This window comes from Rhinolophus ferrumequinum, chromosome 23, assembly GCF_004115265.2.
Source record: "Rhinolophus ferrumequinum isolate MPI-CBG mRhiFer1 chromosome 23, mRhiFer1_v1.p, whole genome shotgun sequence".
In the NCBI taxonomy this organism is placed as follows: domain Eukaryota; kingdom Metazoa; phylum Chordata; class Mammalia; order Chiroptera; family Rhinolophidae; genus Rhinolophus; species Rhinolophus ferrumequinum.
In genome coordinates, this window is record NC_046306.1 from 21,931,319 (window position 1) to 21,956,455 (window position 25,137).

The 25,137-nt window shown below is 46.6% G+C and overlaps 1 protein-coding gene across 2 annotated transcripts in view; it reads right to left on the reverse strand.

Annotated features, from left to right (window-relative positions):
- Positions 1-5,501: 5,501 nt before the first annotated feature.
- Positions 5,502-25,137, reverse strand: part of DNMT3B (DNA methyltransferase 3 beta) — a 39,032-nt gene continuing 19,396 nt past the window's right edge. Inside the window, exons 7-22 of one of the 2 annotated variants that reach the window (XM_033094288.1) lie at positions 24,493-24,651; positions 22,152-22,259; positions 21,078-21,222; positions 19,026-19,154; positions 18,827-18,871; positions 17,548-17,627; positions 17,114-17,226; positions 16,467-16,650; positions 15,758-15,842; positions 14,625-14,770; positions 14,313-14,403; positions 13,832-13,980; positions 12,928-13,013; positions 9,923-9,992; positions 9,047-9,165; positions 5,502-7,070 (exon numbers count right to left, since the gene is read on the reverse strand). In XM_033094288.1, the coding sequence (XP_032950179.1) occupies positions 6,929-7,070; positions 9,047-9,165; positions 9,923-9,992; positions 12,928-13,013; positions 13,832-13,980; positions 14,313-14,403; positions 14,625-14,770; positions 15,758-15,842; positions 16,467-16,650; positions 17,114-17,226; positions 17,548-17,627; positions 18,827-18,871; positions 19,026-19,154; positions 21,078-21,222; positions 22,152-22,259; positions 24,493-24,651 (1,851 nt within the window). In that variant the 3' untranslated portion in view covers positions 5,502-6,928. The remainder of the gene's footprint in view (positions 7,071-9,046; positions 9,166-9,922; positions 9,993-12,927; positions 13,014-13,831; positions 13,981-14,312; positions 14,404-14,624; positions 14,771-15,757; positions 15,843-16,466; positions 16,651-17,113; positions 17,227-17,547; positions 17,628-18,826; positions 18,872-19,025; positions 19,155-21,077; positions 21,223-22,151; positions 22,260-24,492; positions 24,652-25,137) is intronic. The other variant, XM_033094289.1, reaches the window with a different exon arrangement.

Here is a 25,137-nt window from a genome sequence, read left to right on the forward strand (position 1 = left end):
ACAGCCCGCCGGCTCCTTTTATAGAGAGAGACTCAGCGCGCGCCGGAGGCGGAGCCCGGTCGTTGATTGACGGTTGAGGCGCCCAGGGGCGGGGCGCCGACTGCCGGGGCTATGCAGCCACGTGCTCTGCCGCAGCCCATGAGATCCCCTCTCAGGCTGGGTGTGACTCCGCCTAGAAGGCGGGACCCAGTTACAAATTCTCCACCCCGTAGCCAAAAAAATAAATAAATAAAAATTGGTTTTACAATGAATTTCTACAAAAATGGGTTATAGGATAATAAAGATACTTGACAGGAGCTTTAAGGAAAGACTTAAGTCATCTCAGAGACATTCTGTGACCACTGTCTGTAATGACCCTGTTATCTCATCATTCATTTATTTTCTTGGTAGTAGCACCGTATGAAGTCATTTTGTTTGTTTATACCTTTATTGTCTGCCTTTCTGTAAGTTCCACGAGAGCAAGGATCGTCTCAGCCCTGTTCAGGAGACTTGCTGAAAGAATTACATCCACTTTACAGAAGAGGAAACCGAGGCTCAGGTCAACTGGCTGAGCAGCAGAGGCTGATCCAGGTTTCCAGCTAGTTTCCTGGTCTAGTTATTTATTCATGTGTTCAACAAATATTTATTTTCCCTCGTCATTCATGTCCTAGGGATTTGATGGTGAGCAAAAACCAGACATAGTCTCTGAGTTCTTAAGTTTCCAATCTAGCAGGGGAGGCAGAGGACATAACCAATGACACAAGTACTGTTTAGTTACAAACTAGACTTAGTGCTAGGTAGGAGCGGTATGTGGCAAGGGTGACGGCACCTGCATTGTATGGAATAGGGTCCCAGAGGCCTTCTGGGCCAGGTCTCACCTAGTTAGTTACCGAAGCCTGGGGAGATGTTCAGGGAAGAATGGGGTGGGGAGTGGGGCAGGAGCTGTTTACCAGTTTGGAGGCATTTCAATATTTTAAACGCCAGTACTGCTGGTTGTCTCTCTGTTATATAGTGCTCCAAGAGTACATCACAAGGAGACTTGACCTCACCTTAGTGTAGGAAAGCTTCCCAGAGATGATACTTGCCCTAAAAGATGAGGTGTTAACCTGGCAAGTGTTGGGGTAGGAGGGGGCAAACAAGAGGATACAGCAAAGAGCCCTGTAACCAACCAAGTGATTCTAGCAATAGTAGTTATATTAGCATTATAGTAAATTGATATGAAGCATAATCAAGTAAAGATATTCAAGTACACTTATGAATATCCTTACCCTCCTTTTATACATGAGGACATTAAGTTTCCAACAGGCTAAGTGAATTTCATAAGTAGCAAAGCCAGCAGGTCTGGATTCAAATACTGACTCTGCTAGGAGTTAGAATTAAATGAGATGTGTGTAAAGTTCTTAGGCCACTCCTAGTACATTAGTATGTGCTTAATAAATGTTATTGATGTGAGACCCTTTTGATTGTCAATATTCAATTAATGTCAATTAATTATTGTCAGCATTACCTTGTTGGGGGTCAGGACATTCGTGTGGGGGAGGAGACCAGTGGAGAAAGCCAAGTCAAAAAGAGCCTCAAGTGCCAAACTAGGAGTTTGGATTTGGTTCTGGAGACACAGGGCATCACAGGTTTCTGAAATAAAACTCTCTACCCTCCCAGGAGACAGCTCCCAAAGAGGTGGGAGAGGGCTTGTGATCTGCTCAGAGTACACTCTCTTCCCTGAGAAGGGGATTAGCCAAGGTTATCTGGGTCAGATTAAGCCAGGGTAAAAAGAAAAAAAAGGATTTCCATCCAGCAGGAGGAATAGCTTTGGAGATTGTAATAAGCATCTTTCAGCAACTGTTTTAACATGTAAATTAATCTCGTTATCACAGATAGAAATTGTGAGTCTCCAAAAACAAAACAAAAAACTGTAACTTCTAAGGCCTGAGTTTTCCAAATGTGTGACAAGTTTACTGAACTCAAAAACGGTGTTGGGAGATTTCAGCTGCATTAAGGACCTCACAAGCTCATGAAGGAGACAACTACAAAAATAAGAAATTATAATAGAGAGCTTTGTGCTGGGATGGAGTCTTCCATCTATCCACATGGAAGGAGGGCTCAAGATTATGGAATGGCTCCTAATCCTGGGAACAAAGGAGGCTTCCTGGAAGAGATGAGACCTGGAGGACTAGTCTGGCATGGGGCAGAAGGCTATTCCAGACAGAGAATAGCATGTGCAAAGACTCAGAGTAAGCAGTCACCAACTCCAGTAATGTCAACCTCTGTTTTCTTACTGCGATGCTAAGAGCTCAGGATGATCCAAAGTTCATAGCAGAGTAGGTTATAAGGCCTGCAGCGCCAGGATTTATACACTGCTATTTACATATATCATAATTAAGTTTTAAAAATAAAAATTAAGCAAATACAGTGATTCTGGAATAGACACTAATCTATATACATATTATATATATTATTTGTTTTTCTTCCTCTATAAAGACATTGGAGCAATTGGCAAAATGTAAATAAGGTCTATAGACTAGATATATAAGTGAATGAATGTTTATTACCTGATCCTGATAAATGTACTGTAGTTATGTAAGAGAATGTTCTGGTCTTTACAAAATACACAGTGAAGGATTTAAGGGTAAAGAGAAATCATGTCTGAACCTTATTCTCAAATGGTTCAGAAAAAAATAATAGAGAGGACGACAAAACAAATGTGGCAAAATGTCAACGTTTGAGGAATTTGGGTATTCAAAATTCTTGTGTTATTATTGCAACTTTTCTGTAAGTGAAATTATTTTAAAATAAAAACTTTATTTCTAATAAAGTTAGAAAGAAGGAAGAAAGGAAAGAAGGCAGAGAAGAGGAAGGGGAAGAGGTAAGGTAGGCTGTAAGAAAGTAAGGGAAGGAAGCAAGAAAGGTAAGCAAATTGCACCCCAAGCTGCAAAGGGCAGCAGGTTATTTCAAGCTCCAGCAAAACACACACACACACACACACACACACACACACACACACACACAAATTAAAAATAAAATAGATGCAGGTGAGGCCACGAGAAATAGCAGCAGACCTTGGCTTCACAGAACAGATTCCAACTCACAAGTCCTTTGCCACTAGCTGTGTGGCTTTGGGTCTGTTCTGGGTCTCAATTCTCTTATCTATAATCATGATAATCACAGCCTTACTCCAGGGTTGCTAGGAGGGTTCTCCACCAGCAATAAAGCAGCTACCATTTGCTCAGCACTCCCTACCCACAAGCACTCTTCCATGCACTTCACGTACACTTCAGCCTTAAGTTGATATTATCCCTGTTTTACAATTGGGTAAACTGAGGCAGAAGCTATGGCACACACCCAAGAACACAAATCAGGAGGGGGTGAAGCCAGGATAGGCACCCAGTCAGGCTGCAGAAAAGAATCAAGGACCAAATGCAGGCCTGGAACGGACGATCATTCAAGAAGCAGTTGGCAGGAAAACCAGAGAAACTGAGGTCAAGTGGGAGACCGTGTCTGGTGCTGATCCCCCACCAAACAGCCATGGAACAGTCCAGAGGCCAGTCCCTGCATCTTCAGGCAAGGTCATGTCCACTCTCATCCCTAATAAGTAGCAAGGGGACCCCAACATGTGGGGCACGGTGATGGACACAACTTCAACACCAGGTGCTGCCGTTGCTGTCGCCCCGCTCCTATGCAATGCCTGGTAGAGTGTTACCATCCTTCCTTTTTAAAACTTCAATACATTAAAAATGCATTCATGAATATTGGAGGCTACCGTCACTACCAGAACCATCATTAACACTGCATTGATTAATGGCTTGCCTTATCACAGTGCCACCCAATACATGTGACGGCTTGCTGCATGCCAGGCACCAGTAAAGCACTGTACTTCGATCATGCCCTTGAACACGCATAGCAGCCCTAGGATGTAGGTAGGATTTATGATTCCCACCTTTTAGAGATTAAAAACAAAACCTCCTCGAGTTACCTGCCCAAAAGTGACCCTGGCAACATGCCAGACCCTGAATACAACCCAAGAAAACTGGAAGACTGCTTCAGAAAAGGACGACATGGGATGCAAACTCCAACCCTTACTCCCGAGAGGAATGGTCATCACATTCTCCCCTTGCCGCTGAGTCTGGCATCACTAAGATCCGAACCTGGCCATCTTGAGGAAACAAAAACCTGTTTTTTGGAGGGGCCCCCACAGCCCCTCCAATGCCTCCCCAAGCCTGTCCCACAAGCAGGCCAGGACACCCAAGGGCGCCTCACCTGGAAGGCTCGTCCATCTCCTCTCTTGGGATTTTGAGGCCAGGGCTTATTTTGCTTCATTCTGTCCTGGCATTTGGTGCAGCACTGTTCACAAGATGGCTTCACAGGGCAGCCAAGGCCCCTGGGGTCTCAACACCTCAGAGAGGAGTGCCAGGCCCGCTTGCTAATTGCCAATTGTCTCACCATGGCAACTCACACCTGGGCTGTTCTAGCCCAGCAGAATCGAAAAACAATTGGTTTCTCATTCTCCTCTCCAACTCTGGGCCAAACCATTTAGGCACACAACTGTAATCATGGAGGTAGCTAGGATTAGAACCTAGTTTATAGTTGAAGAGGCTCAGAGTTGCCAACTCCAACTAATGTTCAATCGATACACTACACGTGCATCCCCAGATACACAACTTTCTCCCTCTACATGCACCAGCTGACCAGTATTAGCCTCTGGAGAGGTATTTAAATCTTTGTGGGCTCCTTTTCCCTGACCAAAGGCTAGAGATAGTGAGACAAAAGGATTATGGCATGATGGGCTCTGAGATTGGGACGCTTGGCGGGACTGGGTGGCCTCGGGTAAACTTTAAGATGGAGTTGCAAGGTTAAGCTTGCAAGATCAACAGGTACACGCTCCACCCAAAAAGCTGAAGCCAACGGCAGCTGTTAGAACTGTGGGGCCACTCCCAACCAGTCCTTTCCCTGGGGCCAGGTCCTCTCCCTGAATATGTCAGAATTGCAACATGACAACTTGGGAGGAGTGGAACAAGGTGCTGGAGAATCCCACAAAGGAATAAGGAACAGGGAGAATCAGCGCCAGGATTCTTGAATCAATCATCTTGATCAGCTACCCAAGAGCTGTAAGAAATTGTCTGGAGAGGGATGTTCCAGACAGCGAGCCTTTAAATGGACTCAAACCCTAGTTACTTGTTTTGAAAGCCAAGGTTTAGAAAGCCATTCACTAGCCTAGTGTGGTCCCTGGACCAGCAACATGAAATTCTCAGTCTCCACTCCACTCAGTGAATCAAACTCAAGGTGGAACCCAGAAATCTTTTTTTAACAAGCCTCCCAGGGGATGCTAATACACTGGAGTTTAGACACCAGGGCACTAGACCTTGTTTTGCCTGGAGTCACCATGGCGTTCCTGCACTGTGCTTGTTGAATGACTGACCTACTTCAACCACCCACCTTTCCACTTTAGGCAGGCCCTCCCATGCCCCCCCCCACCAAATCTGACCTGCAAAAGAACAAAAGGGACACCACACTGTTATAGAGAAATACTGATTTTAATTCAACATAAGGTAAACTCTAGGCATCCGTCATCTTTCAGCCTAAAAAGTAGCAAAACTGTTGAAACAAGGCACGATTTTCCCCCATACTTGTTACGTGGCTCCGGTCACAAAAAAAAAAATTTTTTTATGAAAATGGTAAAACATAAAAATAGAAGTCTGAGATTTTTAAAAGTATATAAAAAAATTCCCATAAAACCTGTCAACGTTGTTCCTTATCCTACAAAATAGCACCAGTAAGAGTAAAAGGTGTTAAAAACCATTACGACAGCATTTCTGAAATGCACGTTGTCCGACCTCCCATTATCCCTAAAAACAACTTATCAAAATGATTTATTGCGGGAAAAAAAAGGACTTTAAAATCTCTGGAGGTTGGAGCTTTTATTGTAGTTTTCCCCCTGCAAACTCTTAGATGAGGGGAAAAGTGCGAGAAATGTGCTTCTGCCCCTGGCTGTCACTGCTTCCGGGTTTAGAGAAAGGCTTCAGAATTAGGGTGTCGTGCTTATCTGGGGATCTGTGCCTGCGGAAGTCTAGAGGGTGCATTTGGGGGTGGGGGTGGTCTTATCTAAGCCTCTCCCTTCACTCCTCTCACATGGAGAAGAGGGAAATAGCGAGAAGCCATACCTGCCTACAGAATATATGGCAGCTGATAACCTAGCCCACCCCTTCCTGAGCTTCCCCGGAGGGTTCTATTGCAGTCACTGGGAGAGACTTAGCTTAAGGGTAGCCCTGCCCTTGGGTTTGTGAGAAAAGATAGCCCTGAATGTGATGATGATGTCATCCCTGCTGAAATCATCATCGGTGTGGGAAATACTCAACAGCCCCATGATGGATCCCAGCCCTTTATACTGAGACCAGGGTTCCGTGCTGGGTAAAATTGAAGACGTAGACATCATTTCCTTTTCTGCTAGCCCTAGGGAAAAAAGCATCCTTGGGCCCTTAAAAAGCCCCTTAGCTACATGTCTACCACTGCACACTCCTGGAAACGAGGAGCTGCAGATGTGTAAAAAAATTAAAGTCTTGCAATAACTGTCTTGGGTGATTTTCAGCATTGACCTGAGTATTGGAGAGCTGTCAGCACTGTAGTTTTGGTATCTTAGCCATTGTTTCTGAGCTGTAAACCCAGGAGGGGAAAAAAAAAAAAAAAGCCATCTTACTATCTACTTCAAGTTTTAAAGTGTTAAGAGAAGACAAAATGAGCACCGTGTTTGGCCACTCCGAGTGGCCAGGTTGAATTGTGCACAAGGAGGTGGCACCTCGGGCTCCCCCTGCCAGGAGGGGGTCAGGCTGCTCTGCTCCCGCTGAGGTACGTGGCGTGACCCCACACAGCTGAGCTGAGGAAGGACAGAGCCTGGGATGCACCTCCTGGGTCCCGGCTCTGCCCCCACACACCCCAGTGCCCCAGCGTGCCTGGGGGACTATTCACAGGCAAAGTAGTCCTTCAGGGGAGCGAAGAGGTGTCGGATGACAGGCACGCTCCAGGACCTCCCGAGCAGCTTCTGACGGGCACCACGGCCCATGTTGGACACATCTGTGTAGTGTACAGGAAAGCCGAAGATCCTGGGGGGCACCAGAGTAAAAAGACAGGGAGTCAGAAGTGCCACCTCCAGTGTGCTCAGTGCCTCTGGGAAATCCTCGCCATGGGTAATGCAGTGTGGCACTGCTCTTTCTGCCCTTTGTCCTGTCCCTTGCGTCAGGCCCACTGGGCCTTCACATGAGCCCTCTTGATCCCCAGGTCAGGTCCACAGGTTCTTCAGCACACAAATGACAGTCATGAATGAGGGCATGGCTCTTCCCTGAGGGTTCCTGTTATGTGCTTCCCCAGCACTAGCAATGTGCCCCTCACACATAGTTGGTGCTCAGTGGACCTTTTCCGAATGCATGCATGCATGCATGACCAAGACCAGCCATAAGACAGACCTGTCCCTGTCTTCAAACCACAAGGTGGGAGACGTTAGGCAATTTCCTTAATAAGGAACAAGGACACTCTCAAAAATGAACCTTATTTTCAATCATCGGATGCTCAGCTAATTTACTGTGAGTATACTGAAGCATCTTGAGTTCTCCTTCCCTCTTCAAATCCAGTTGCTAGGTCAAGGGCCAAGCTGGAGTTAATGGCAGATGGCAACCAAATATACCAACAGCCTCCTCTGTAAGATCTTATCAGGCCTGGTAAGAGGCTACAGATGCACTGGACTTCATTCTTATCCAGGTTTTCCATCAAACACTAAAAATCACACCAAGGGATCAATGGCTGAATGAGTGTTAAGAAACATCCCAAAGATGCAACACCTCCAGCTTCTGTCTACAGAATGACAAGCCATCTGCACCAACCCGTTATCACAGGTCCAGCCCAGCATGTTAGGCTTGGGTCTCAAAATACAGTTGACCCATGAACACCACAGGTGTTAGGGACACTGAGCCCCTGTCTAGTGGAAAATCCAAGTCTAACTTACGACTCCCCTAAAACATAACTACTAGTATGTTACTGTTGACTGGAAGCCTTACCTCAACAGTCAATTCGTGTATATTTTATGGTAGTAAATGATAAAAATAAGACTAGTATCTACATAAATTTTATTCATTTATGGCATACCTAACTTTTTCTTCTTTTTTTTGATATTTGTAGGTACATGGTTCGCCTGTGAGTTTTATCAAATCGCTGCAATCTCCAGAAATTTTTCCAATATACTTATTGAAAAAAAAATCCACGTATTAGTGGACCAACACAGTTCAAATCTGTGTTGTTCAAAGGTCATTTGTATAGAATAATCCACAGCACATATAGGCCAGGTTACCCATCAGTTTGTTTCCATTGATTAGAACTTGCTTTTATACTAAGAAAACTATTGTTTAGTAAAGAATAAAACTAGTTGTAGAACAAACATCTGGAATGAAAACACTCTGTATCAAATCTTTCAAGACACAGCCAAAAACGTAGAGGCATATTCATAGCCCTTCTTAAAGACATTTCTAACAAAAATATTCTAACAAAATAAACAAGAAAAACAAAAGGAATAAGAAAAAAATTGAAACCTGAATAGGAGAACTATAATTTAAGAGTTGGTTCTTTGAATCAAAATAAATAAGATACCAAACTTAGCCAAACAAATGGAAGAGGGAGAAGGCAGACTGTGGCTAAGTATGAATCAGCTATAGAAGAGCAACTTGGCAGAAGGAATCTTTTGAGAAAGAGCAAGAGCAATGGCACGTCAGTGAGGTTTTCTTTGGCTGGTTCCTCTTACATGCTAGTGTCTCAGCATGTTGAGGCAGGCAGATGCCGGGGGCAGTGCAGCCAACACAGACAGATGGTGCTGTCTAATGACCTCAGGTTTCAGATTCCTCCTCATCACCACCCTTCTACCATTTCTGCCAGGAAATGAGGACTAACTCTGAAAATGTATTCCCAGCCCCCCTAACATAGGTCAGTGGGCCCATGTAGAATGAAGGCAAGCAAGTCCATTGTGCTGCTGGCCTGAACCACAGTTCCCCTTTCTATCTGTATTGTTTCCCTCTCCACATGCAGCCTCGCTCACCTTTCTAGCTCAGTGCACCACAAAACATCTTCTTTGCCATTCATGACAACAGGGAAAAGTTGGTTTTTCCCCTGTCTGATCGAGTTCGACTTGGTGGTTATTGTCTGTACTTTCTTTAACTGGAGAACAAAATGACATCATGGAGTAAGCACAGAATAAAGGGTTCTGGGTTGATCCAAGGCTCAGAAGCCCTAGGGAAGATGGAGGAGGGAGGGCAGGTAGGGGAGAAAAGGTGGCAGGGCTGGGCTCAGAGGGAATCAGAAAAGTAGTGTTGGAAGGACAAGAATATTTTGTGCTTCCCATAAAAGCCAAGGAGTGAATGAACAGGAAGGACCAGCCTCAGAGAGAACATGAGATAAACAAAAAAGTGACAGCGAATGAGATCACATGGGTGCCAAGACAACAGTCATTGATCAAGCAAAATTAAAGCAAAATGTAAAAATCCACCCAGATTAGAGTGGTCCAAACCAGGATTTTGATGGATCTTAGCTTGATATATAAACATTTAAGAATTAAATTTATATATGGAGGTATTAATATAATTATTTATGACTTGTCAGCAGATAAGTTTTTTGCAAAAGCATTAATTACTCATTTCTCACTGGGAGGACCGGCTGAAATTATCTTGTGTCTCTATGGCATGTGCATTCATAATTGGAAAGTCTAGTTGTCTTTTCTCCGTGATTATTTTTTTATCAAGAACCTCTCCTACTCTGTACTTAACAGATGGGACAGAACAATTCTATAGGAAAAGAGGCCCAGCACCAGGGAGTCATGTGGGGGGAGTGGCAGGAACAAACTAGACACCAAGGTCAAGTTCCAGCTTTGGAGGTCACCAAGTGCGTTTCCCACAGACCGTTTGTGAGCACATCTTACCTTTGCTGTCCTATTGAACTCCAAGCAGTCCTGCAGCTCGAGTTTATCATTCTTTGATGCTATCACGGGCCTGGGAATAGCCAAAACCCATTACTTTCTACCGTCTGTCAAGGGGCCTTGGCTAGGCACCTCCCAAGGTGGGAGTGAGAGCTTAAGGCTACAATACGTGCTCTGGCCATGGACTTGCTACAAATACACGATGCAAATGACACTGGCATGAGCCTGTGTGCTGAAGCTAGGGATAGACTAGCCCCTTGAGAGGGCAGCCCAGGAATAAATGCTCCCCCTTGCCAAGTTTTAACATTAATCAAAGCCAGGCTCCCATTAAGGAGAGCAGGATGGGGAAGCACAGGAAGAGGAGTCAGGAGACCACCCAGTCCCAGCCCCACTGCTAAAGTGGCTGAATGATGACCTTGAGCAAGTTCCACCATCTCTCTGGGCCACATGTCTTAGAAACTTGTATCAGATCTTGGTAGGTCCAACTGCTACCACAAGCACATCAAACCCATATTTTGGGGCCTTACTGCTGGGGATGCAGCCTCCGGAGGCTTTAAGGACTAAAAGTGCGTACAGGTAGGAAGGAAGGATAGGAGGTGGTTCACAAAAACTCTGATTTATCCTTGTAACTTTCACCACTGAAATGTGCAAATGCAGAGAGAGGCAAACAGATTTCCAGAAGGGGGAGTAGAACTTTAGAACCAAAGTGGTTGAGCAGTTCCAGAGCAGAAAACCAGCAAGAGGTCTGAATGCACAGACTTGATCAACACCTCGGCAGCTCCTGTGTAAGGAACTTCAAGGTCACAAAGAAAGCAGACTTAAGAATGGAAACAGTGCCCACAAAAGGGGCCAGGCCACTGAATCACACAAAATGTTCCTGTTCCTTCCCCTAGATTCCGTCAGAAACTTCTTTGACCTCACCTTCCAGGTCCCCATTGCCACCCTATCCCAATTCCCAGCTAGCTCTTCCATGAAATCAAGGGAGCTGAGGGACCTACCTGGGGAAAAGGACATAACACAGCACACCATAAAGGACACACCTTATGTTGATTCTAGAACAGATCTAAACAAACTACAGTTTTTGGCCTAAAGATTGGATTTGGGTCTGTGACCCCTGGGTTGATGCTTGCGTCATCATCCTAGAACCCTGCAGAGCCAGCTATATACTAGGGAGCCAAAAAAATGTATACAAGTGCTCACTTTGTTAATGTTGCTCAAGCAATAGTTCACCATTAAGTGTCTGGACGCGGATGGCAACCACTTTGAGCACCTGCTATAATTGCAGAAGTCAAATGTGACTTGTATTCATCTTTTGTTATCAGTATACTTGTATATTGAGTATTACAATTTTAATAGTTTAACTTTCTTAAATGCATATGTATACATTTTCTTGGCACCCTCTGTATATATAGCGCTACAGCTTGGTGCTTATCACAACTCAGGCAGAAAACTTTGTGGCATCTTGCTGACTCTTTATTTTTACCTCATACCACACATCCAATGCACCATCAAATCCTAATACCTTCGCATTATCTAGATAGAATCTGATCTCTCCCGCTAGGTTCCACAGGACCCCTGAGTTACACCCCCCAGGATGCAACCTCCTGGGTCACCACAAAATAATCAGCCAGCCCTCCTCCTCTGAAAGACCACCTCCTGTTTCTTCCCATTTCTGCCCTCATCCATATATCGTCTAACAAACTACTGTGAATTTCCAACTCAGCTTAAATCCTCCTGTGAATTCCCACGCCAAAGTAAATATAAGTGGTACTATGACCTGCAGGCCCCACGTAATTTGGCTGATACTTCTGAGTTCTCTGTTCTCTCTCCCAGCCACTCCACAAGCAAGGACCACTGTCATCTGAACTGGTCTGCAAATGCCGACACCCTCGTCATCCCCTTTACCCTCTTCCTTTTGCCTGGGATGCTGCTATTCTCTCAAACAATTGTACGGCTCCACTCCTTCATTCAGGGCCCTGCTGTAATGAGAAGCCCCCCACGCTTAACTCTTCCAATGTCTCACTCCAGCCATGACCCTGAGGTCATTTACTGTCTGAACAGTCCCCCCATTAGCCTGTCAATTCCATGAGAACACACCAGACATCTGAGGTGTTCACCACTAAACTGTCAGAGTGAGAACTTGAGTGTGAAGTGAATGAACCCATTTCACTGCATACATGGACACTGCACCATCTGACTGGCTGATAAAGCTACATGAAAATGCACGATACCCAAAAGAAATCCTTTAAGCTACTCCAGTACCTTCTCACCTGTCTACATTTTACCAAATGTCAGTTATTATGCTTCCAACATTTCCTTCTAAAGGGTAATTTTTTAAGCTTAACTCATTTGCAAAAGTCTGGGGTATTTCGTTACCATCACATTTTATATCTCAATTAGCATACCACATATAAAAGATAATTAATCCTCAGCAACTTGCTTTGTAACTTTCAACATGAAAGAGTTGATGAAAAGCTGGGGAAATCTCTTGGTTAAGAAAATCTGAGGGAGATAGGCTTTGGGCTATCAAATGTCATCTCAGCTCTGCCACCTGGTTGATCACCATAGGCCTGTTCCAGGGGGTCACTTCATCTCAGTGGAAGAGAGAAAGCTGCATCTAACAGTTTCCTTCCATTTCCCAATGGGACAGGCAACTGGGGTGTAGAGCATCAGCATCCCTGGCTAGGAGACGACTGTAGAGCAGACACCCAGTCTGCTCTAGCACATGGCACTGTAAGAACCAGGCCCACGGGCAGAGGAGGAATAAGTTGGAATAGACTGAGGAATCCTGGTCAGGGCTCCCAGGTAATTCCTGTACATCCTAACAGGTGTCATCCATAACATCAGTGATTGGTCGGAAGCCCCAGGTGGGGCCATTTCTCAGTAGAGCCAGCGCCTTCTAGAAGACTCAAGCATGGTTCTGTCTTAAGAGTTCAGGCTCAGGGCTCAAACCACTAGCTGTATATTTCACTTGGCTGTTACCTGTCCCACTTGGAGCCCCTTGTTACCTGTTCATCCCGGGCAGGTTGCCCCAGAAGTATCGGGCCCTATGAGCAGCAGACACCTTGATGGCATCAATCATCACTGGATTGCACTGCAGAGAGAGAAAGAAGGACAGCTGCTAGGAGCCTACATCAGAATTCAGGCGGCAGCCAGAGTGGGGCCTGACCTAGGCAGGTGACAGAGCTGATCCTTGGCTGTGGAGGAGATATGGTTCCTGACAGCCAGGGGACAGACCAATTCCTGTCAAGAATCTGGCTGGAGGACATAGCTAGTGCCCACATATTAATGGTAGGGAAAGAGACCAGATTGAATCTGCAAGTTCTGAGAAGGTATGCCCTGGGGCACGCCAGATAATTACAGAATGTGCTATGTACAGGCGATAAACGCAGCTCAAAGCCAAAATCTGGCAAGTCGAGCTCCTGGTTGCAGGAATGCAGTGTTGGCAAAACATGCCCTGCACTACCCATCTGTAATCTACATAATCTCTCTAGCAGAACTTCAGCTACAAAATTTGGGGGAAATTAAATGCGTTAAGTATATAAAAAGTATTTACTAGAATGCTTGTATGAAGCAGTGGATAATTAACGTGTCTATGGCCCCTAAAGCAGTTCTCGTAACAAGGAGAAAAAACTCTCTAGAGTAAAAAGCTTAATCAGATCTCATGAGGCCTCCAAAAGTAGACGATGGTTTCATCGTCTCTGACTTCAGTGGGTTTGGGGTGAGGTTAGAGAGATCAAATATTTTTCATGTATGAAAGAGAACCAACCCACTTGACCCCGTTACACTTGGATCTAGCCACGTCTTCTGCTGAGAACCCGGAAATCACTTCTAACACCCGCCAACCCCCATTGCCAACTGGCCCTTCCCCACCCATGCAGTCTTGACAATCAGGACTGTAGGTCCCCTCACCTCCAGGAACCGAGAGATGTCCCTCTTGTCCCCAACCTTCATGGCTACCACATTCTCAAACATCCAGAAGAAGGGCCGGTCGTCACCTTCCTTGGGGCGTGAGTAATTCAGCAGGTGGTAAAACTCGAAGAAGAGCCGGCCTGTGCCCTCTGAGCCCGAAAAAGAAGATGGATGGCCAGGGTCAAACCCTTCAGCCCACCCCTCCATATTGAAACCAATGGGTTCCTAATGACCACCTGACTACAGCTGACGCCCTCCAGTCCCTCTACCTGTAGTGCTCTGGATGGACTAAGGACACAGCATCAAGCAGGGCAATGCTGTTTTTAAGTATCTCTGAGGACTGAGGATTCACAGTGGCACGTGGATAGGTGACAGGGAAGGCTGGCCAGAAGCAAACAGCTCCTTCTCAAGCACTCCTCCTTGACTAGAACTCAGGTGACATAGGGTCTCTTGGAGCCACCAGAATAGACGGGACACTCACCGTACAGGCCTTTCCTGGCAGGGTTCACATTTGAGAGATCATTGCATGGGCTTCCACCAATCACCAAGTCAAAGGGGCCCCATTCTTCAATCTGTGACAGAAAAACAGTCACTCTTAGGGGAGGTTGGAGGGACTGACAACCTGTGTTCCCTGTCAAGAAAACCTGCCTGATATGATCACAGGTTCTCTTCTCCCACAACCCTGGGCATGGGGAAGGGGACAACACGGATGTGAGGATGTGTGGGGCTTAGGGACGGGGGGGGGGGAGGGACGGGCTGTTGCAGCGCCCCCAGGAGTGTAGGCTGTCCTCACATTTTTCTTTGTGATGTTCCTGACATCATTCACATATTTGATATTGCCCTCGTGCTTGACAGTTCCGACCGCAATGGACTCTTCACACACTTCGGAGGCGACATACTTCTCCACTTTGATGCCCAATTCTTTGAGAACCAAGTACCCTGTAGAGGGAGCCGGAGAGATAGAAAAGGCACCCAGGGTCATGCTGCCCAGGGCCCTCCCTCCAATGATTCTACATCATCTCCAAAACTCAGACCAGACCCAGCAAAGACATGGCAGCCCTCAAGGGAAGCCCTGCAGATGGCACAGAAACTGCACACCATACCAGGCTCTCCAGAGTGTGGAGTTTGTGAACAAAATATGTATGTATCAAGTGGTACAGCCCACTAGTAGGATCTATCATAACTGACAGGTCCAGAGCCAATGCCCCAGCATCTGCCGCCCCAGCATAAACACAGACACAGAAACAGGGATCTTCACCAAAACCATGTTTAGAAAATAACCTCGAAGTCTGGGGTGCAATGGCCAAGGCTCCATCCTACTGTGGGTTACCTATGCTAGCATAAACAGGTCTTTACGATCCAATGGAGTGGAGAAAACAAGCCGCTGGCCATGACCTGAGAGTCATTAAAAGCTATCAATGTTTTAGGCAGGTGGACACCGCTGTGCACACATACGTACAAATGAAGCACATAGCAGCTCATTACACTGCTTCCTGCCTGGTAAAAGGGATATTCCTAATAATACACCACAGGGCAATTTTGAAGATGAAACGAGTTAAATCAGGTAAAGCTCCCAAGGGCGAGATGCACGTTGGCTATACTTATTCTTACATATGGGGAAACCCGGGGGAACGGGAGGGAAGAATGGAGGTATTAGGAGTTGTCTATGCTTGTGGAATAAAAAATAGTTTTCTAAGATACCTGCACATAAAAATAAAATGCAACATCTGAGATACTCATTCCTTCAAAAAGGACCAAAAGAGGGCCAGGTGGGTGAAATAAATGGTGGAGAGGTTTGAGGTGAGAAACAAGAAGCCAGTGGTTTTCTCAGAAAAGGTGACAGACAGGTAATCCCAGGGGTCTTGCTTGGCATTGAGAACAGACACCTGGACCAGGTGAGCATCCCAAGGTGACCTCCAAACTCACCTGTGGCAATTCCATCAAACAGGGACAAGACTCGAATGGGTCGCCTTCGGGCTGCAGGAATCGCAGGGTATAACTTGGGGGCTTCCTGCCAGGTTAAAGGTCATAGAGATCATGGAAGTCATGAAGGTCAAGGCACAAGGGGAAGACTCAACCTCTAGGGGAGGGGCAGGCTGACCTTCCTGAGGGACTCAGACCCTGAGTTCTGCCATTTCTCAGCTGGGATCACCTCAGCTTGCCATTCTACCCTTAGACATGGAACACAGATGAGACTTTGAGACAGATGCATACACACAAAAAGACACATCACCCTACACAGGAATGACCTGGGGCCTCCCTCAGAGATCTCTAGAACACAGCCCAGAAAAATCCACTCCCACTAAAATTTAAGAGTAAGTCACAGGCTTCCTTTTTCCCTCTTCTGTTCAACTACCTCAGAAGACTTGGTTACATCTATAACCATTTCTTCGTCAGACCCTTGAAAATCTATAATCAGCCAAGGAGGGAAGGAAAAAAGACCAGTGGAAGAAGAAGCCTGAGGACTGTCCATGGGACATGTCAATTAGCGGGTCTCTCAAGTAAGTCTGAGGCACTCAGTCACTCATTTGTATTACAGATCTTTCCAGGAACTCTGGCTAAGAAATTTCCAGAGCATTCCAGACCCGTGATGCTCTGGGGTGGGTGGTGCTGGGCAAAGGAGCCTGTGGCTTACATATTCAAGCCCCATGTCACTGGTGAAGAAAGCCTGTAGGCGGACGTTCCAGTCCTTCCGGCGCCGCAGGACGCCGTGACAGCGCTGCGGGAGGCACATGTAGCAGCTCCAGGGCTCCTGCAGCTTCGCATCTGCTGCTGTGCCTTTGCCCACCAGCACCTCCAGGCACTCCACACAGAAGCACCTTCACCGGGAGAGAGAACGGAGCCTTAGTCACCATGCCGCTCGCCTGAATCACCCCTTCCCCAGGGAGATGGCAACACATTGCCTAAAGCCTTTTCAGGGCCCCAGATGCTCCTCCACGGGCTGGAAAACCCTGCAGTGTGATGTAACCTCTTCCTTGGATATCTGTGCACCCTGAGTCCACAGGCTCTGCACAGAAAAGTTCTCCAAGCCCCCAGAAATAGCCAATCTCCATGGAGCCTTCCCCACCCCCGTCCCCAACCTCAGACATTCCTGTCTTTAAGCCCATCCCTACACCCCTATTCTACGTCAAGGACATGAGAACCACGAGCCCTGCAGAGTACTGACTGGGCCATCCTCAGGTTAACTGGGCTCAAGTCCCAGTGCCTGAGATTCCTTTGGGCCGTAGGAATCACAGGCAGGACCTGGGAGACTCAGGGGCCAGCTGGGGGCCCGACGCTCACCGACAGCAGCTCGTGTTGCTGCACAGGAGCAGCTCCCGGCCCTCGCAGCACACAGTGCAGTAGGACTGATAGCCGTCATCGTCGTACATGTAGAATAGCTCGAGGAACCGGTCCTGGCAGCCAGAGAGAGGCACCCGTGAAATCGGAGGCCAGGGACCACTGGGCCCCACTTGCTCAGGGCTAGGGCCCTAAGATACAGGTCACTAGAGGCTTGGTGCCCTTCACAGGAACAACTGGCCGGGGTCTATGAGCCACTGCAGATGGCCTCCTCTGTTGTAGCACCAGCCCTCAGAGTGGAGGGTGGGACGATTGGGGCCAGGGAGGGCTTCACTAGAACATTCCCTAATACCTACACGCAAGTACTTTTTTCTGGGAAGTATAGGCAAGTTGTGGAGGGAAGGGACAGAAAAGTCCAGGGTAGGGGTGGGACTTACCCGGCACGTCTGGCAAAGCCCGCCCTCAAAGAGAGGGTGGAAGGACACAGTGTTTTTCCTACCACAGGACAAACAGCTGTCTGTAAGAAAGACAAGGACACAGTTTGCAGCAATTCCAGCCCCACACCAGCTGCCGAAGCCCTGGGTCTAATGGTTCTTGAACATTGACTCCACGCTAGCAATATGCCACGGGCTCTTCATGCTTTGTTCCTTTCAATAATGTTTCCAAACTGCCGTACCAATTCTAGCAATGGGAAAAGACTAGCATACCAGCTCCAAGCAGTAGGTCCCGCAAGACAGGCAAAGTAGGAAGCCGTGGGGCACAGCACTGAGCAAGGGCCCCTCCAGCACAGGGACAGGCTTGGAGGGCCTGATGTGAAAATCTTTGAGACCCTTTAAAGACTAGGACTTTGGGGAATTCGTGCTGTCACCAGTTTGCTTACTGGCTCATCATGAAAGGACTTGCGCATGACCACACTCTACACATAACCATGGCTGCAATTTCAGAACCCAGGTCTTTTAACTATTGGGGTTCCCTGACTTCACTAGGTCAGGACTGATTCACACCACTGACCAGCAGGCAGGGCCTTTAAAAATGCCATCCCCTGCCAGGAAGCAGACAGACGAGTGAGAGTGAAAGAATCTTGGGGGATGGGAGGATTATAGGTCAAGGCTCCCAGCATCATCAGGGGCTGCCGCCAAACCCAAGCTTTCCCAGGGTTCTCTGCATCAGGAGCTATATACCATTTTCCTATCTAGCACTGAGTAACCACTCAATAAATATTTGTTGACTAAAGGGTATCAGGGCGAGGAAGCAAGGAAGTTGATCAGTCCTCACACAGCTGAGCTCCATTAGATCCATTCTGGGCAGTTTAGATTCCAGGGGTGATCCCCAGCCAGGGCCAACGAACCAAAGTTAGCTTGCGAGAGCGACAGTGGCAAAGCATGCCTGCTTGTCACCTCACCTCAAAGCCAGTTCCAGTTCTTGTTTGGGAAGGCTCATGATGCCACGGATCATGGTTTCAGGTTCCCCTGGCCGAAGGGCCCTGGCTTCCACTCTGCCCCCACACCCACCGTTCCTGCTCACCTAGATTAGGGGCAGAATCTGTCTCCGTAAAATCAGGCAGTCAGGCAACTCTATAAAATGTAACTATGACGATGTCTACACCTCCACCCAAGGTCAAGGCTCTGGGTTAAACCCCAGCAGGGTGGACAAACAGTAAAGGCCTGGAGAAGCACCCACAACAGGAAGTGAGGACTGCAAGGGAGAGAGGATTACCTTCCAGACTACTCTTGTTGTTGGTAACATCCAAAGCCATTTGCTCTGTTGAGAAAAGAGAAGATTGTGAGATGGGCTCAAGGAGCCTGTTAGTGATCAACTCAGCCATATGTCCCCCTCGCCTCGGGGTCCTCACTGCCTGCCCGCTCCTGGGAATGGATGAGAATGGTCCCCCAGCCTCCTCCTCCCTCATAATCACCTCGAGTCTGGTCCTCCTCTCCTCGGTCTTTGCCGTTATTATAGCAATTGGTCTTGAGGCGCTTGGGTGGGGGGCAGTAGTCAGTAGAGGTGGCCGAGTCATCAGCTGTGCGTCTTCGAGTCTTATTCTCTGTGAAAGGGAAGGAGATGGCAGCCTTGGCTAGTAGGAGGTGGTGCAGGGAAAAGGTGGGCCTGGGACAGGCCTACGCTGTGCCTGCCTGGATGCCCGCTGCATCTGGGCCATGATATGGGTCCACAATGGCGTCCTGAGGCCCTACTATGAGACGTAATTCAAAACCCCTCACGTATCGAATATGTGTTTATAGGGTTTTAAATAGTTTTAGGTGTTTAGACCCAGGACAAAGAACAGTTTACAAAGGCACTAAACATTTGTCTACAATGCCCCACACAGTGACTGATAGCTAGCTACATGGAGCCAATGAGCACTTAAAATGTGACTTGTATGAGTGACTGAGGAGCTGCATTTTACATTTAATTTTAATATAAATTTTTTAAATTGCTAATTGATCCAATTAACAACTTCATTTGGAACTTGTTCAAGTGAAAATTTGGATCTTAGACATTTGTGAAAATACAGAGTAAGTGTTACCAGGGAAAATTTCATGTCCTAATTGAGATGTTAAAAGACACATAAAATATGAGATTTTGAAAACAGTACTAAAAGGAAATGTAAAATATCTTAATGTTTTATACTGACTGTTGGAAATGCTTAAATGCTGAAAATATGGGATTAAATTAAATGTATGACTAATATTAATTGTACCTGTTTCTTTGTTTTTTGGTTTTTATTTTTAAATTTATTGGGGTGACAATTGTTAGTAAAATTACATAGATTTCAGGTGTGCAATTCTGTATCACATCATCTATAAATTACATTGTGTGTTCACCACCCAGAGTCAGTTCTCCTTCCATCACCATATATTTGATCCCCCTGTACCTGTTTCTTTTATTCTTTTCAATTTGGCTACTAGAAATTTAAATTATATTATGTGGTTATTGCTTCTCTTTTTATAAATTCCACTACTATTTTCAGTCAGTCTACACAGTGTAATCTATAAGGGACATAGTTAAATTTGACTCTGCCCCTAGGAAAGAAAATTACGCAGCCATTAAAACTCATTGAGGACCCTTTAGTGACAACATGACATTTGACAATGCTTATATGATTTAATACTGTGAAATAAAGGGAAAGCAGAAATCCAACTCGTGTACAGAAAAAGTTGAAAAGATGTGCACACCCAAAGTGAAGCTGGATGGAGGACTTGTGAGGGCTGAGAGTGAGGAGGGTGAGAGTTCAGGTTGAGACTTCTTTTCCAGTGACCACTGTATATGCAAAGAATTTGAAAGAAAGTGCAGAGAAAACTGTGCATAGTCAAAAGATGGGAAGGGAATACCGTATTTCCTTGATTCTAAGTTCCCACTGCCTGCACGACGCACCTTCGACTTATTAACCACTTTTGTGGGGGGTGGGGGGGAACAAAACAAAACAGAAAACACTGTTAAAGGTATGAATTAGAAGACAAATCCTGGATTTCAGGCATCCCAGATTTCCAAAAAGTGACAATCTTAAACTACACATATCTTATAATGGAGGAAATATGGTATTGATCAAAATGTTAGGATGGGTGATGCCACTTTCTGAATGGAGGTGGGTTATGCTTTGGGGATTTTGTTTTAAAACACTTGCCAACTTTTCTCCAATGAGCAGAGCTTAATCATTTTTTCCTTTTAAAAGAAAAGGTGCTAGTGAAGATTCGGTCTTGATTTTCTGTTTACTCAAGTTTTCAGGACAGAATCAATCCCAAACTACATGTACTTGACCTTTAGCAGGCAAGTGACCGGGGAAGCTGGAAAAGCCTGGGCTCTTTGTTTTCCCATAGCCCTCGGGGCTCACAGGGTGGAAAAGTGGGTCTCCAGGACCAACTGGATGCCAGAAAGCGGGGGTAAGGTAAGGGGCACAGGGGTAGCTGCATCTCCCAAGGGTGCTCCCGCAACAGTGACAGTTGGTACTGCCACAGGGACCCATTCCCACCTGGTTGCTTGTTGTTGGGTTTGAGGCCCTCAATCCCAGTAGGCCTGAAGCCCCCATGGGCCCACTCCAACATGGGCTTCAGCTGGTCCTCCAATGAGTCTCCGGGGCCGCTGGGGAAGGTCTTGCCAGCCCGCACCCTGGCTTTCTGGTGAGATAAAGGCGAGTCTGTGATGAACAGGAGGGGTGGGTGCTCGCCAGGCCGCACCCAGGGATTCCCCCCAGCTGGGCCCCGCATTCCCCTTCACACTGGGCCCTTTCATAGCCAGGCAGCTGTCCTGGGCTGTGGTATGTGACAGGGAGGAACAGCCTGTGCAGGAAGACAGGCAAGAGGCCTTGGGGGAAGAGTGAAGTCTTTCCACAAAGGCACCAAATGTGACCTCTTCTACGCAGAGAACTTGAGTGGATAGCTCCCCCTCAAAAGGCAGCGGAGCAGACTTTAGCTCTGCTACTTTTAGTTCTAGAAGTATCACCTCTGAAAAAGCTCCAGATTTCTTGTTTTATTTCCCCAATGAAGATGAGGAGGTGTAGAGTGTTAAGTTCTATTTCAGAAATACCACGAGGATTTACGTATCTAATTAAGCACAGAGGCTGGCTCATAAATGCTGGACCAAGGTTACTGATCTTTGCAGTGACTTTCACCCCAAGTCAAAGTAGAGCGAAGGACAAAGCCTGATGGATCCCGCAGCCGAGGGGAAAAGGCAGCTCGGCTCAGCTGCTGCCCACTCTTGGCCTTGAACCTCACCACTTAAAGTCTTTGACAGCTCATGGAAAATCTGGAAAATCATGAATCCCTTGATGTGAACCTTATCCCCCACTTCCTAGTGTTCCCTCCTTCCTCATTCAGCCACCAGGTAGAAGCGGAGGTAGGACTAGAAGTCGTAGGGAAGTCTCAAATCCCTTCTTTCCCTTCCCAGTCTGGCCCATCAGGCCAACATGTTTACATTCACCTCCTGCCTGGTTACCCTGTCCCTTCCAAGCCATCCTTGGCCACCCGGGCCGGAGCTGACTTTCTGTATGTCTCTTGCCTTAACCCTGCTCTTGGGGCCAGGCCCTCACCACCCACCACCGTGTTACCTCCAGAGCATGGTACATGGCCTTCCTGTAAGAGACCAGCTTATTGAAAGTCGCCAGGTTAAAGTGCTGGCTAAACAGTCCCAGGGCCACCAGCTTATCAGCAGAGACCTAAGAGAGAAAACCACCATCAGCATCCACCGGGGGTGCCGTGTATTTCTCACAGGGTTATTCCTGGGGATCAAAGTTCACAGATTCAAAAGGGAAAAGAAAAAAGGAGAAAATAGAAACAGAACTGGTACACAGACTACTGATGTGCCCTGTGGCCAGAAGCATGGGGGATGACACTCCCAGCATGAGCAAGTGTGCTGTTCCAAATGGATACAACTAGATGTACCCTGTATTTGTGTATATTTTAAGAATAAATGACCCACATGGTCCCTGGTGTGGGATCCTACTTGGAATTTGCTGCAGATGCTCCCACATTGGGGGTTTTGCACTTGTTCTTCCTTCCTTCGTGAGGGTGACAAATAGCTGTGATTACTTTACTATTTAGCCTTCTATTAATTGGGCTCATTTAATGTATTGTTTAGAGAACAGTGCTTGGCACAGAATAAGCACTTTTTAGTTATTGTGACTTGTTGATACCTGCCTTCCACTGGGGCTAAAGATCTATATTCTACAAGTCTCATGCCAAGTTCCAGGCTATACGTGAATTAATTAAATGGGCTACAAGTGGGAAGGGGTGAAACTGGGTACTCAGGGATGCTGATCAGAACGGAAAGACAGATATGATGCTTTGTTTTCCACATCAGGTGCTCGCACTCACGCTAACCTCCATTTTGCACTTCTAAGTGTGACCTCCCACGAGGGCGTGTTGCCACCATTGGTGAGAAGAAACTGGAGCTCAACACAGTTTCTTCAGGCGCCATTCCCAACACCAAACTCTTCCAATGTAACATACGGGCTAAACACCAGACCCCACATTGTAATCCTCTCCCATGACGCTAACAGCACCACACTTCATCTTATATGCATCAGACCCAGTCTTGCAAAGTGAATTTTATGTCTTACTGGGCCAAAGCAATGAAACAATCCATGGTTTTTCATTTCAAAGAAGTCATTGCTCACATCCCTGCAATTAGATGCTTCAAGGGAGAGTATAGGCCTGGACGTTTGGCCTTCTGCTCCCTCTGCTGGCCAACGTGGGCATCAGCAGGCAGGGAGACTCCAAGTCATATTCCTGCCCTTCGGGAACTTCAATGTTGATATGAATCGCCCCAAAGAAGCCCAATTCATGGAAAAACCGGAACCTCAACTTGAAGCTGAATCTCACAAACATACTCGATGGTCCTTCATTCCCACACCTGCCTCCATCCTGGCCCAGCTTGCTCTGCGTCCTCACCTCACATTAGGAAATGCCGAGGGTTGGAAGAACATTTCAGTAAGAGACGATCTCAGAAAAAGTATTGCCTGCACCATTCTTATCAAAACTTGGAATCTCAGGGGTGGCCAGATAGCTCAGTTGGTTAAAGCGCAAGCTCTCAACAGGTTGCTGGTTCAATTCCCGCATGGGATGGACGGTGACTGGAGTTGGAGCTGTGATGCATGCACCCTCTACAACTAGATTGAAGGACAATGACTTGGAGCTGATGGGCCCTGAAGAAACACACTGTTCCCCAATATTCCCCAACAAAATTTAAAAAAAAAAAAAAAACTCCAAAAAAACTTGGAATCTCAGAATGTGTCTTCAGAATGTGTCTTCAAAATCTGCCTTCAAACAGAGTATAAGAATCAAAGCAGCCTAATGCATGTCCAACACTTGTTCTTCTTACCCAACAGACTCATCAAGAAAGATGAAATTCAAATGGCCAGTATCAGTAATCAAGAAACCCTGAAATAACCAACTCTGAGAAGAAAGTTTTCTTAATTGTCACCAGGCAACTCGAGACCCATCTGCAGGCCCAGTCAGAAGAACCTCTCCCCTCACCTCCCCAGGGCTAAATGAGGCTCAGAGGCAGAGTCTACCCTTTCTGTCTCTTCCAAGTTCTCCATTAAACACCCAAGAGGCTGCTCCTAATCCCTCAGAACCCATACCGGTGACTCTGCCCCAGAGAAATAAAACCAACAGAGTCCAAGTGGCCATGAACCCACAGGACTTGGCAGCTTTGTCTCCTGTAAAAGTACACTGAGATCTGAGCCCCAAAAGAACGCATGTGTCTGTTTAAGTCAGTTAACAAGGGAAGTTTTTGTCCTTCCTCCTAGACACACAGAGTCAAACACAGCCTTATCCATCCAGAGAAAACAAGCACAGGCCATTATCTTAAGAGCAACTGCAAAAGGGAGGGACGGAAAAGGCTGCCCGTCTGCAGGTCCATGAAAGCCTACCTTACCCTGGACTCACCTCAGAGAACTTGCCATCACCAAACCACTGGACCCACCGCATGCCAGACATGGCCTGGCGCTTGGAGGTGGCCTTCCAAGACACCACCATGGCAGGCCACCAGGAGAAGCCCTTGATCTTCCCCCATACGAGGTCCCCTATTCCAAACTCCTTCCCATCCTGGAAGATAAACCACATGAAGGAATGAATCCCAATGAGACAAGCCAGCCAGGTTGAGGAAAACTCCTACCCACCCCACGGACCTGCGATGGCAACTGCCTCACAGTCCCACTTAGGACTTCCTGCAAGTGCCCGGCAGGGCTCCTCAGGAAATTATCTGTCTACCTCCCACATTTCATGGTTGAAAAACTATGTGAGAATAAGGGGCAGTGGATGGGTAGGATTGGTTGTTTGATAGGAACATGGGGTTTATTATATTAGATCTGTAACATTTAACCTAGGAACGAAAGATATCAACTTTCTGAAATAAGATAAAAGTGAAATAACGACAAACACCTGAATATTCCCACCACAAGCCATCAGATAGGCTATTATAAAGCCTTTCAAATGCTTTAAAAATTATTTGGCCACTTGCGCATAAACTTGCCATAATGTCAGGTGCCCATGAAAACATGCGAACTATTTAAACTGTATCTATAGAATAAT